The sequence below is a fragment of the Achroia grisella genome, unplaced genomic scaffold (genome assembly GCF_030625045.1).
Source record: "Achroia grisella isolate CSIRO2021 unplaced genomic scaffold, CSIRO_AGI_Agris_v1 utg869, whole genome shotgun sequence".
NCBI classification, from domain to species: Eukaryota; Metazoa; Arthropoda; class Insecta; order Lepidoptera; family Pyralidae; genus Achroia; species Achroia grisella.
Window position 1 is genome coordinate 1,401,105 of NW_026713049.1, and position 13,763 is coordinate 1,414,867.

At 31.2% G+C, this 13,763-nt stretch overlaps 2 protein-coding genes across 2 annotated transcripts; one reads left to right on the forward strand and one right to left on the reverse strand.

Annotated features, from left to right (window-relative positions):
- Positions 1 to 4,895: 4,895 nt before the first annotated feature.
- Positions 4,896 to 6,135, reverse strand: LOC131852886 (NADH dehydrogenase [ubiquinone] iron-sulfur protein 5). Its single transcript, XM_059203626.1, has 3 exons — positions 6,020 to 6,135; positions 5,584 to 5,803; positions 4,896 to 5,060 (listed from the first exon to the last, which is right to left on the reverse strand). Exons 2-3 carry the CDS (start codon positions 5,794 to 5,796, stop codon positions 4,971 to 4,973), a joined length of 303 nt encoding a protein of 100 aa, XP_059059609.1. The 5' UTR covers positions 5,797 to 5,803; positions 6,020 to 6,135; the 3' UTR covers positions 4,896 to 4,970.
- A 411-nt stretch (positions 6,136 to 6,546) lies between these two features.
- On the forward strand, positions 6,547 to 13,707 carry LOC131852885 (activating signal cointegrator 1). The gene is made up of 12 exons (XM_059203625.1): positions 6,547 to 6,910; positions 7,201 to 7,325; positions 7,611 to 7,793; positions 8,500 to 8,618; positions 9,026 to 9,174; positions 9,842 to 10,005; positions 11,041 to 11,216; positions 11,518 to 11,681; positions 11,775 to 11,896; positions 12,229 to 12,325; positions 12,741 to 12,838; positions 13,554 to 13,707. Exons 1-12 carry the CDS (start codon positions 6,843 to 6,845, stop codon positions 13,640 to 13,642), a joined length of 1,554 nt encoding a protein of 517 aa, XP_059059608.1. The 5' UTR covers positions 6,547 to 6,842; the 3' UTR covers positions 13,643 to 13,707.
- The last annotated feature ends 56 nt before the right edge of the window (positions 13,708 to 13,763 follow it).

The window sequence follows — 13,763 nt, forward strand, 5'->3', positions numbered from 1 at the left end:
TTTTGTAATTTGTAGGAATCATTTTAAATTCTTTAGAGTTCGTGAGCCAACCGTAAAGGTCGTCGTCCTCTAATCCTGTAGATAATCCTTTTAAAGATCGACCTACCTACCCTGGATAAAAAAGATCATTAGTCTTTTATGTAAATGGTTCAGAAATCTCAGTGGGGTCGAGGACCTTGGTCAGTTCCGTAAGGTACAAAAATTGTTTGATATTTTTTTTTCTATCACGAAGGCAGCTCACGGTGTCGTTACCTTGGTGTGCTCTGATACAACCTTCGAACATATTTCATCACTGACGGCCATTGAACTTCAATAGCAAGCTCTAAACAAGGTTGATACGTACGTATTAATGTTTTGCAATTAGACGATTAAATAATTTTGCGAATAAGGATCTGCGTTGACATCGCCATTATTATTAATTACCCACGCATTAATTACCTTTTGTAAACGGATGTTTTTTAATATTGCGTAGTAAAATATCAACCAACCCTATGGATGTTAGGCGTGATGATTTCGCCAAGATGTGCTAACTGCCCTGACTTCATGATCATCCCATCATACTCAATTGCTATTTAATTATTAAAATAAACCAACCCTTAGCATCTTAGCAGTCGCGGGACTATTCTTCTGTAACTGTGTCATTTTGTCTCCCGCCATTATAACTCTCCAAGGCATATAGCTGGAGTAAAATGATATATTGTATTGACCTTATATTGGTATACGAACTGCTTCCTTGGTTCTAATCTTCTATTCTTTCGGCGTCTCAAGCATTATGTGCAGTTAATTAAAAATATTGAACCTAATCGTATTAAACTGCTTACCTACTTTTCTATACAATTAATTTGAATGGCAATGAGGTGGACGGCCCACCTGATGGTGAGTGCTATTCATTAAAGGCACCACGGAAACCATAGAATGAAGTAAGTACATGGTTAGTTATTTTTTGCAGTTGCACAGTACTGTGACAGCAATAGGTACGGCGTTTTCTTTGATGTTACAAACCGTCTGCCTAAGGGATGAGATTCACACTATTGGAACTGATCATAAAAAATATAATAACATAAAACAATATACCTGTTAAGTTTCTTGCCAGATAAATATATTATTTTTAATATAACATCAATAACATTGGGTTGCAGTTGCGCTCTTGTACATAGTACGAAAAGATGTAGGTATAGATCATCAGATGCGTTTCAGTAATAATTGTTCAAATGTATTTTTTTCTCGAAAATAGTACTTCTAGAATTCCTACAAATTCTAATCGTTATCTATCTGCCTAATACTAGATTTTTGTCGCATTTCACCTATTCAGGCCCCTCATAAATAAATACAAAATTCAAAACTATGTAAACACACCAACGGACGGTTTAGTTATCTTAAAAAAAAAACAAGACCCGACATAGAACTGCGTAGGTAAGAAGGTAGGTACGTAATTACATTACGATATTTTATTGATCATGAATACAATAAAATGATTGATTATAATGTAGTTCGGCGCCAAAATTCTTTGCAAAAACGCGTCCGACCGACCGTGACTCCTGTGAAACGAAAAAACACGAGGTATTGAACGCGCCAAATAGACTCCAGTATCCTTACAGTCGATAACCAGATTAATAGGAGTGATTTCCGTCTGTTCGAATCAGTTTCGATCGTTACGCGAGATGTTTTTGAAAATAATAGAGAAATAAATTAAAAAGAAGTTAATATTTGATTTTCATTTTTATTAAATATGGAATAACTTCAGTGAAATAGTACCTATACCTACATATTTCGCAATAGGTATATAATAATAGTTTTTTTCTAGGAAGTAAATTTAGGTTTATATTATCATTAAGATATTGGGTACAGGATTAAACTGATTAAATTATTAATAATAAATTTCTGTATTTCCACAGATAATGGTATTACGTACACTGTACACAAATATAAGAAAACCTGTTGGGTGTAACCGCATAGACTTATCTTTTGATAAGAAAGAATTATCAAAAAATACTGAAAACGTATAAATAAATTTAAAAACAATGAATTAAAACTTATATAATTAATATTTCTCTAGCAAACCCGTATAAGACAAGCTAACTTGTAATTTTAATGTTTAGGAGCAATTAAAAACGATTACTTGTAGATTAATGACGTCTCGATGATAATGATCATTGCCTTTCAACACCGAAGTTAGTGTAGGTAACCTTTACAACCTTCGTGAAGACCGAATGTATAATGCATACATACCTATTATTAGCTCATTTCAAAATGCAAACTAGATTTTATAATTTATCCCACCCACGATTTTTCGTGGAAGAGCTCGAAACGTTTATTATTTTTGTGTTATGTATATATATAACTTCTATACTTTTTTTATATAATTGGAATGCCAAAATGGTAAATAAGCTTACGGTCCATCTGATGGTAAGTGCCACCTACTGAAATATCGTTATCGTGCCTCTCCTCATGTCATGTGACGTGAATATTATCGCTCACGCATTGCCATTTCGGAGTATTGCTGATCTTTCTTACCTTCTGCCTTTTTTTACCCTACAACGGAAATACAGGAAACAAAGCAAGCTGTTTGGTGACTGAAATAGGGGAAACTGATGTGCCCGCCCACATGGGCAAATTTTTACAGTATACACATCGGGTAAAAAAAACTTCTATAACCTTGTATATTACTAATTACTAGGTAAATATTATAATGATCGAGAACGGACTATTTTATGAGGAAAGTAAACATCGGTACCACTTTAACGACTTGAAAAATTCATGAAAAGTAAAAGAATTATCAAAGGTACCTAATCTTCTTAAATTATTGTGACATTATTTTTAATGTGCCTACCAAATTAATTTTTTTGGTGTTCAGTAAAAAGTTAGAATTTTCTCTTAAAGTGCAGTAAAAAGGTATTTTACACGTTAAATATACTGCGGTATAAATATACACTCATGTATATAATATAAAAAACATTTTTGTGCTCGAAAGTATAATATAAATTGTTTTTTATATAATGGACGACAAAGGAATGGTGCTCCCGATTGGGCTTTACGGAAAGGATTATAAATTTAGGAACACAGTATTTTTATGAACACAGTAAATAAAATGTCAATATTTCTGACTGACTCACCGACGATAGTAATACCGACAATGTAAGAAATTAATCTGAGAGACGCCAGACTGCTATTTATTTAATTTAAATTCTAATTGAATGACTACATTTCAACTGCGAGTAAAGTCGTGAAGATAAATATGTACTATGTAAAATAAAGAAAAGATTATTCTATTCAATAAATAAGTAGATATAGAATTATAATGTAATTTTATTAATAATATGCACTATAAAGCATGTTGTTAAATATTTTATGCCTTATTTTATATAATTGGCGAACGAATCTGCGCTATTATGGGTACACTAATGTGGAATTATATAATAATACAGCAATGTTCAGAGTCCTGTTATTTTTAAACAGTACAATATTCGCTTACTCGTTGTTTAGCAAGCTGAATGAAAAGCTTAATAATTGTCGACTCTCGGCGATAAATGTTTCTTGTCCCCAAGCAATTTTCCACTCGCAATTTGTCTATCTCTTTACTTAAGGCCTGGTAGACAATAGTTACTAATATTAGATAATTAGATCTGTTGCCTTGAAAATAGTACATTGAATAATTGGCAGAATGAAATTGAATATAATGACTATAGCAGATAAGAGATAGTCTGTGGCATTGCCAATTATCGTCGCTGTAGTAACCGTAGTGTTTGATGAACATGTTGGTTCAAAGAATAATAAGTATACCGAAGGTGTTAGTTGCTTTTCGTCGAGAATGTCAATTTACATTTAATGAAACGCCTATCAAAAACGTGATAGCAATGTTTTAAAATATTATTTCGTAGTCTAATACTTTGCGCGGTTTTTCGTCATGAGTATATTCGTTATAATAATGCAACTTAAAGTATATACATACAGCAAAGTTGTTTACGCTGCCAAAATAGTGCAGATAATATATCACAAATACATTTGCAATTAGTAAAGAATTCGAACGAATAAATTAGCCTGACAAACGAATATAGCAATATGTACGTAACATAACAGAATTACTACTGCGACTACGCACATGTGAGATGGTCAGTATGAAATTTAGTGTTTTATTAATTTTGTACATACAAGAAATTGGTGCAGGTGAGTAAATCTCGAAAGTCGCTAGTCGCCGCAGCTCAGGTGGTTTCCTTAGCAGCAATAAATCGCTATATCTTAATTACTGACAAATGTGGAATATTGACTAAAGACAGTTTTGGTAACTTCAGTGAACTTGAAAAAGGCACACACAAGAATTGAATAGTAAATACAAAAATAAAAACAGATATACAATTACATTAGCCAAGTCAAACAAAATACAATACACAACAAATATACAGATAAAATACAATACAACACAGATACAAAAAAAACGGTATGAATAACGTAGTGTGTGTGCATAGCCCATATGCAAAAAGGCAGCACTTCAGTGTATTGTTTGCTGCATACCACTGATATTCAGGCACTGCCCAGAGCCCAGAGACGCATGTAACAAGACCACAGCTTCTAATCAGCCCTATTAGATTATAATAATAAATAATAATAAATAAGTGTTATATTTAGTTTGAAATCAGTTTCTTGTGTTATTCATTGCATTATTTAACTAATATGAGTTAGTGTAAGTTAAAGTGTATTGCTTATTTATTATTATTTTCTTATGTACAATTTCCTTACATACATATACTTGTTTATCGAATTATGTATGTTTGTAATATTTTGATATGAATAAAGATTTTATCTATTATTTAAAACATGACTGAATAATGATTAAGTGTCTAGTGAAGTGATATTGTTAAACATTAATATAGATAGGAATATTTGTAAAATTAAATATATTTTTAATTTTATCATTGTTTTTATTTACATATTAAATAACTAAGTGTATTAATAAATTTGTAACTGAATTATTTTTAAAAACTGTCCACCCTAGGGCTTAAATATTTATTATCTCCCTTCAGTTTTCCTTCTGCTATTTGCTTGTCTCTTTCATTTCTCATAGCCTGAAACAAATTATGGGTTAAATAAACCATATATATTCAAAATTATAATGAATCTATAACTGAGAATAAGAGGTTCTTGCCTATAGGGCTTGGCTTGGTTGTTAATTTATAACAAAATCAGTACATAATGGATCTATTATAAATTTTGCAATAATGATAAAAATCTGATATCAAGACATAATTAATGTGTAGCATATTACTATTTCTTTAATAAATATATATATTATTTCTGGTTTATAAAAAAAAATATTAAAAAGATAAATACCTCTACCTATTGTTGAAATTAAAAAGGTACTAACCCTTATATTTAGACAATATTACGAATTAAAATTTATTACATATTAAATACAATGAAGTCTTAAACATAAAAATAAACATTTAATTAACTTACAGCATCTCCAAAACTACTATATGTGTATGAAATATATTTTTATTTTTATAGCTTATTAAATAAAATTACGGAGGGATTTATTGATGGAGACTGCCTAAACAGTGAAGGAACTAAACATTTCTGATGACTTACTATAAATCTTTTGAATTGTTTTGTCAAAGTTTGGCATTCATGGAAGTCACCAAACAAATGGGAGCACTTGACTTTCCCACGCTCCAAGCCATAGGCTTCTAGACACTCCATGTAGCGCGCTTCTTCAAGCTGACAGCGACCTAATAGTTGATGAGAAATCATTCCTCCAGTGACATCAGTAAACGGCGAACGGAGAAATGGTGAAATGGACATGTTGACACTGAAAGTGAACAGTACATTTTTCATATATATTACATACAATATTAAGCAAATAAATCTGAATACTGTTGGAGATAATATCAACAAAAATCTAAAAATGTTATTAGGTTACCAAATTACGTAAACACAACTAAGAGATTGTTTTGGTATTGTACTGATTGAAATCATATTGTATTCATTTAATTAAACATTCATAAGAGTAGTTAAATAACAATACCTTAAAATTATAAATTGAACTTGGAAAACACTTGGAAAAATCTGAAAATAAGAAATTTATATTTTGTATAGAATATGTAAAATCCTTTTTAGTGGCAGTATGACAGTGACATTAATAATATTTCGGCTTTGTAAACAGTCAATGTCAGTTAACACAGAGTACTTGGCGCTATCACAATGAGTATATTTAGACTTATAAATTATAATACGTTAGGTTATAATATACATCTACTACCTATAAATTATAGGAATCTATAGAAGTATGTCGAAAGTGACCTTACAATAGAATTTAGAAGAGGTTTCTAAATTGTATTGTAAGGTCACTTTCGATACTACTACTCTTTCATAAATTACTCTATGTTAGAATGCCACTTCAAAATAATTCATCTACGTGTCAAAATCAGCTGCTTGATAGGAATGATCTATACCTATATTTGAAAATAATCGATATTGATATCGATTTCAACATCCATGTGAAATCAGATAAATATCAAATAAGAAATAGTCCGAAATATAGTTTCAGGAAGTTTAGGTGTTGCTAAATATGAATACACCAAGCATTTCGTTTCTCATTTTATATGTATCTCATTTTATTTATCCTCTTTTGATGCCACTGGTGTCCAGATAATCGAGAACTGTATATCGATGTCGAAATATTTTTGTTCTCTGTAGAGCATAATAGGTATATTGTATTCGACTGAATTCGACATCAATAAAATTGTGTATAAATTTAATTTTTCACAAGATTTTGAATTTTGATAAATAGATATTTTTAATATTGAAATAATTTTATTCTGTATTGATAATTATATTTAAACATTGTGATGGAACAGTGGATTAGCAAAAATTTGTCTAATATATTAGATTTTCAAGTACCGGAAGATTTAATACAGTATGTAGAATATGACTTTATCTTACGAACTTTCATGATTTTTATACTATACTACCTGTGCCCGTGGTTTCACCCGCGTGAAATTTTTAGCCTATATGTTATTCTGATGTATAAGCTCTATTACTGTAAAGTTTCAATCAAAATCTGTTCAGTAGTTTTTGCGTAAAAGAGTAACAAACATTCAATCCATACTCACAAACTTTCGCGTTTATAATTGAAAATAAGATTCTAAATCAAATATATTCTATGATCTTATACCCATTTATTCATATATATCTGTTCATTTTCAGACATATTCTCTCAATTGAAAATGAGGTTGATTTAAATGACTACATGAAAACTTTATTAGATTTTGATAATCCTCAACATAGAAATTTCTTCTTAGAGTTATCAAAAAAAATATTTTCTTCTAAAGGTAAGTAAGTGTAAACAATGGCTTCAGAATGTCAATGCCAGTAAACATTTAAAAGAAATAATGCTATGTATTTTATTGCATATGATTGTGCAATACATGCAATACAAATTTTACATAGAAACTAGCTCATGTTACTGGACACATTTATGTAAGTAATTTGGAAATAAAGTAGAACATTCTCAATAAATAAATTTTTTAAACGATGAGTAAACTTATCACCATATGACAGTATTCAAGCAAACCCAGTCAACAAAATATTTAAATAATGTTTTCGTATAATTTCAGGAAGTTCCATACCAAAACAAAACAAAAAGAAAACATCAAAAGGTAAGCAGCAGCAACAGGAGGTGATTTCACCGGAAGTGCAGCCAGCACAGAATTCAGAGGAGTCCAAGTCAAAGAAGAAAACCAAGTTTGTTAATTTGTACTCTCAAGAGGGCAAAAATGCTCAGGTTGTGTTGTTAAAAGGTGAGCAGATTGAGATATTTATATAGAGCTGTATTATATTACAGTTAGCATGTATTATATTATTATTGGCTCTAATTAAGAAAATATTTAATTTATTAGGATTTATATATTGATAGTCCTTTTGGTTTACCACATCATGTTACTTCAGATGGTTGCAAGTTCAATGCTTGCACAGTGTAAGCATTTGTGTTCATAGGTATGATTGTTAGTCTGTTCATTTTATTAGTGTATATTTAAAAAAAATATTTAAATAGTTCATCATACCATATATATATGAAAAAAACAGTATTTCAATCAGTTGTATAATACTCATTACACAAACTCTGCTTAGCTTGGAATTAGTTGGCACTGTATTCTCTGAGTTCTCCAGGATTATTATTATTATTATATATTAGTCAGTATCATGCCTATCCTGAATAGCATATTCTAGATAGTTTTTCATGTGGAGAGGATGGTGCACATATGTGCATTATTTTATTTTTCCCTAAGGCATCCACCCTTACTCATGTTTTACTGTTGCCTCAGTGATCTTAATAGTGTCAATTATAGTCAAATTTCATGGAAATATGATTGCTTAAACAAGAGAAGAAACAATTTAAGAGTAGCCAAGTAAAAAAAAGTATTTACATTGTATATTTTATTAAATTACTGGTAAGCTCCAAGATGTGTAGATTGTTCAATAAAGTTGTTTAAATAATATTTGCAGGTCGCCATCGATGTGACTGCCAAGCGTCAAAACATGAACTAGTTAATAACTGCTTGCAATGTGGCCGGGTTATTTGTACACAGGAGGGCTCCGGACCATGCCTTTTCTGTGGCAATCTTGTAAGTTGTTAGTTTTTGTGGAACATTATGGATAGTCAACATAAAAAAATTCATACAGAAACAGGCTGCATCATTTTATATGAAAAAAAATAATTGGGGTAAGACCATGGGTATAGTTTGCTAGTTAAATAATATTTTAGACTGCTGCCCCACTCTGAGCACATGGCTGGCTACATCCATGAATATTAGTATGAATTGACTAGTTGGTATGTAACTGTATAAACTTATTTAATAACATGCATGTATTATACACATAAAACTTCCTCTTGAATCACTATCTATTGCTAAAAATTGCATTAAAATCCGTTGCGTAATTTAAAGATATACAGACAGCGACAAGCGACTTTGTTTTATGCTAAGTAAATGTAATAAAATAAAGAAATTTAAATATTAAAAAAAAACAATAGGTTTGCACACCGGCAGAGCAGAAAGAGATTAACGCTAAGACGAAAGCTAGTGCTAAGCTAATGGAATCACTTCTGGAAAGGAGCAGACCAAAAGGATGGGAGGAGGCCTTGTCTCACAGAAATAAACTGCTGGAATATGACAGAACTAGGTGAGAGAGATGTACTTTAATAAAACATGTATGTATGTAATAAACAGTAATGAAATGAAAAAACTTTATTGTTCCCTTCACAGTAAATACAGTTACATAAAGTATAACTGAAAGTATATACAAATATATAAAGAAATGTTATTACTATTTGCAAGATAGAGGTAGCAATGGGCAGCCTTATCGTTAAATATCTGTTTGTTTCAGTTATACCTACATTATTTTTTAAAGGTTCATTGCCCTAAAAAGCAGAAAAAGAACAATAACAATAACAATACTCTTTGTATTTGTTATCGATATTTTAGAAAAACGTAAAAAATTGAATTTATTAAATTTTGTCCTATATATATATTTTTTGCTGTAATTTTAAATATAAATAATAATCCGAGAGACGACAGAATACATGCTGATGTGATCTACTTACCGCGGTTTTCTGTAGTTACTATAGAAGGATTTATTACGGTTTCTTAAAGTTCAGCAACGTCTTCTTGACACATAAACATATATAGAAAGTAGGGATAGTGATAAAATACTAACACATGCACAACAGGCCGAAAGGTCGTATGTGAATAAATTATTTTGACTTTGAGTTTTAAGCACATATGCATAAGGTACCCTTTTGATTACTTGACCAACTCTGTGGTATAAAAAAGTATGTATACATGAACAGTGAGCGCCGCACCCGGGTGACCGACGACGACAGCGACTATTTCAACGTGAACAGCGTGTGGATGAACTCCAACGAGAAGGAGAAACTGCAGAAGTACCAACAGGAGTTGCACGACAAGAAGCACGCGTCCAGACTTCAGAAGAAGATGACCTTCGACTTTGCTGGTGAAGAATTATACTTTAATTTATTTATATTGAGTGTAACATGTTTATAGGATATATAGATATTTATAAGACTTGCTATTACTGGCGAGTTGGTCTGTACATATTTTCACTTAATTGCACCAAATAATTTTTCGACAACATACAATATAATATAACCTTACCTATGTTAGGAATAAAAACTTTTTTATTGCAATCATAGGTAGTTATGTTATTAAGTTGTTACTAACAAAATAGACTACGTTCTCTGACAATAAATTATTATTATAAAACAGGCGGACTAGGGCGTTTGGACTAAAGAGATTTTTTCCTTTATATATGGATTTCTTGTTGTCTGTTCTGGAAGTGGGTTATAAACACTGATTAGATTTGTTTGTGACAAAATTGCAATAGCATATGCTTGTGGTCACTTCAATATATCCCAAATTTGAATATAAAAATGAATCTGTATTATTGTAAACATGTACACACCTTATTTGAAAAGAATATGAGATTAGTTTCTTGTCAGTTCTTCTCAGATTGAAAGCACTCCCAAATTGACGTGTAAAGATTTGACATATGATAGATACATAGATAATTGATTTATTGCCAACATAACACAAATAGTACTATTTACAATAACGCAAAATGAGAAATATATAATAATATAGAAAATTGGACAATAGGAACTGCCTCAGTAGTTGCTGATATTTATAACACAGGATATATAATGATTTACGCTGGTTTTTAATTGCACCAAATAATTTTTCCCATACAACATTAAATAAGAAAAAAAAAACATAAGATGTTATTAAGTTGTTACTAACAAAATAGATTAAAAATAGATTTTTACTGCATATAAACTTATTACTACATATAAATTTATTATATTTAAAATAAGAAAAAAAAATTAAATTAAATCTAGGATACACAAATATATACATAAACTGAATTACAATATTTAATGCTTATAAAAACCAAAATCATATCATAAGAGTCTGTATTAGACCTACATCAATAAAGATATTCTGATTTAATTTGATTTGACTTGTAATACAGGTCGTCAAGTGGTCGAGGACAATACGATAGATTACGAAGTAGACGAGGACAAGATAAGGCAGATGGGTTCCGATGGTCGTGTACCCGAGTGGTTGCAGCATAATGCGTTCACAGCCGGCCCGGGTCTGACCGGCGACAGAGACGTGGCGCCCGGTGTTAACGCACCTCTACTCCAGGTTATTGAGTTTTACTATCACTTATTTAACAATAAGAATTACTTTTGGATAAGTTTAATAGCATTTTTGGTAAAAAAAATATGGTATAATGACTGGCGACTTGCTCCAAGATTTACCCACTATTTCATCTTCTTCCCTATACACCTCTTTCAGATTATTTATCTGGGCTTGATACCTTCATCTTAAATTTCACTCAGATCAATTCAGCCGTTAAGTCGTGAAACGGCCACAAACAGGCTCTCAACAGACTTTGTATATTAATATGAATAGAGGTAGTAGTAAAACTATAATTTTCCAACAGTTCGACCCGTCAGTAGACAACAAGGGTTACGCTTCAGCATTGAAGAGCTCAGGTCTTCAGTTGTCGCGTATACAAGACGGTGAGATGCAGGAGATGAGCGACACCGGCCGCTGCCTCTCCATGCATCAGCCCTGGGCCTCTTTGCTCGTTGAAGGCATCAAAATGTAAGTTTGTGTAAGAAACTGAAAAGTATAGTAATATAATAGTGTAGTAGATGATATATCAGTAGAGTAATATAACAACAATGATACATTTAGGCACGAGGGTCGCACGTGGTACACGAACCACCGCGGTCGTTTGTGGATCGCGTCCACCGTGAAACCGCCAGACCAGAATATCATCAAGGCGATAGAAGACCAGTACAGGTCTTTGTACCCAGGTAATAAAATAAACATACTGTCATGACTGTTACCCCAAATGGCGTAGTCAGAGGCTATGTGAACTCATTTTTTTTTAATATAGCTTAACTTGAAACATTTTTGAATACACATATTTTGATGGGTATGTTTGAATCCAATGCTACAATGGCGAACCCCAAACATATCTAAATAAATTATTATATTTGTATTATATTGTGCTTAATATAATGAATGTGCATCTATGGAAAATTGACTTTGTATTAATTACTATTAAAGTTGATTTCTGAACATTTATTGTGAGATCATTAATGATTTTGTTGCACACATTTGATCACTTTTGTTACCTTTGTAGATGCACAGCTGAAATTCCCCACGTTCTACCCAACCGGTTGCTTGCTGGGCTGCGTTAGCGTGGACGATTGTTTGCCGCAGGAGGAATATCAGAAAGTGTAAGTACTAATAACAATCTTTCTCTGCACCACTCATGGTTGACTGGTAGATAACGCCGCAAGGTATTAAGTCCGCCATATAATATGCATTAAAAAATAGAATAGAATAGAATTCTGTTCTTTTATTTGACGGGCTCGTTGGTCTAGAAGCTAGCTGCAGGTTGTGTTATGTATGGTACCAGTACAACTGATAGTACTAAGATTTTTTTGTAAATACATACTTAATATACATAGAAAACACCCAGACCGATACAGACAATCATACTCATAAATACAAATGTTTCGAATAGGAATCGAACCCGCGACCATCAGAAGTAAAGCGACCACCGAGGCCGTCATAATAGTGAGGTAGTGAATAGATATTATTGTTTGTTATTGATGCACAAAATGTTAATAAAAATTACATTAATTCTAGTTATCCGAATGGAGAGAGTGAGAGTCCATACGTGTTTATTTGTTCAAACCCCATCAGTTTGAGGCTACGTTTTCCAGTCAAGGGACAGCATAAGATATGTAAGTGAAATTTATAAAAACAATTATTTATTTATAAACAGATTATAGTTGGGGGCTGGTCAGTAGGTATCTACTTTCTAAATAAAATAATTAGGAACATTATTATACTTTGATTAAAACCAATGTAATACCATAGATAATTTGATAACTAATGACATAGAAAGTAAACGATGTTAATTTTTATTAGTGAAAAGATTTTTGATCAATTCAGTTTTTCAATGAGTTTTTCATTTACCTTTATACAGAAGTTTTAGTAATATTTTTTAAATTACATACGGCAATTTAAGGAGGATACTATGTTTTTGTATTTTGTTTTGGTTTCGACTTCTTTAGTGTGTGATTAGGTAAAGTGAAAAGCCAAATAGAAAATAAAAAAATACTGAGCCACTTCCACCAAAAGACAAAGTGAAAGTACAAATATAAATTCTCAACAATTAATTTCATGCCAAAATTCATAACGTTAGCTCACAGTTTATATGAAGGTTTTAAAAATTAAAATAATTTAATATTTTAACTTTACTTCTTGTAGGTTTTGAAAAATGCATTTTCATTTTCTACATTTTTTTATTCAGCTACATTAATGCTATTGCTGACTGGATTTAAGTTTAGTATTCTCACATAAATAAATCTATATATAAATGTCAAATTTATATTTTCCTTTTTATTATATTAAATACCATAATTTAGATTGATTTCTTGTATTTTTGATCCGCAGATTCGTTGGACAAGACAATCCACCTTGCTGCGACCAAGTGTATTCAGAAGTTGTCTAAATCCCAAACTGATGAAGCAAATGCTGGTTAAATAAACGATATATTTAATTTTTGTACCGAAAGATTATCTTATGTTTGAGAGAAAGTTGAATAAAAACCATTATTGTTAAGAAAATTCTTTATTTACACAATTATTAACTAAATATAAATAT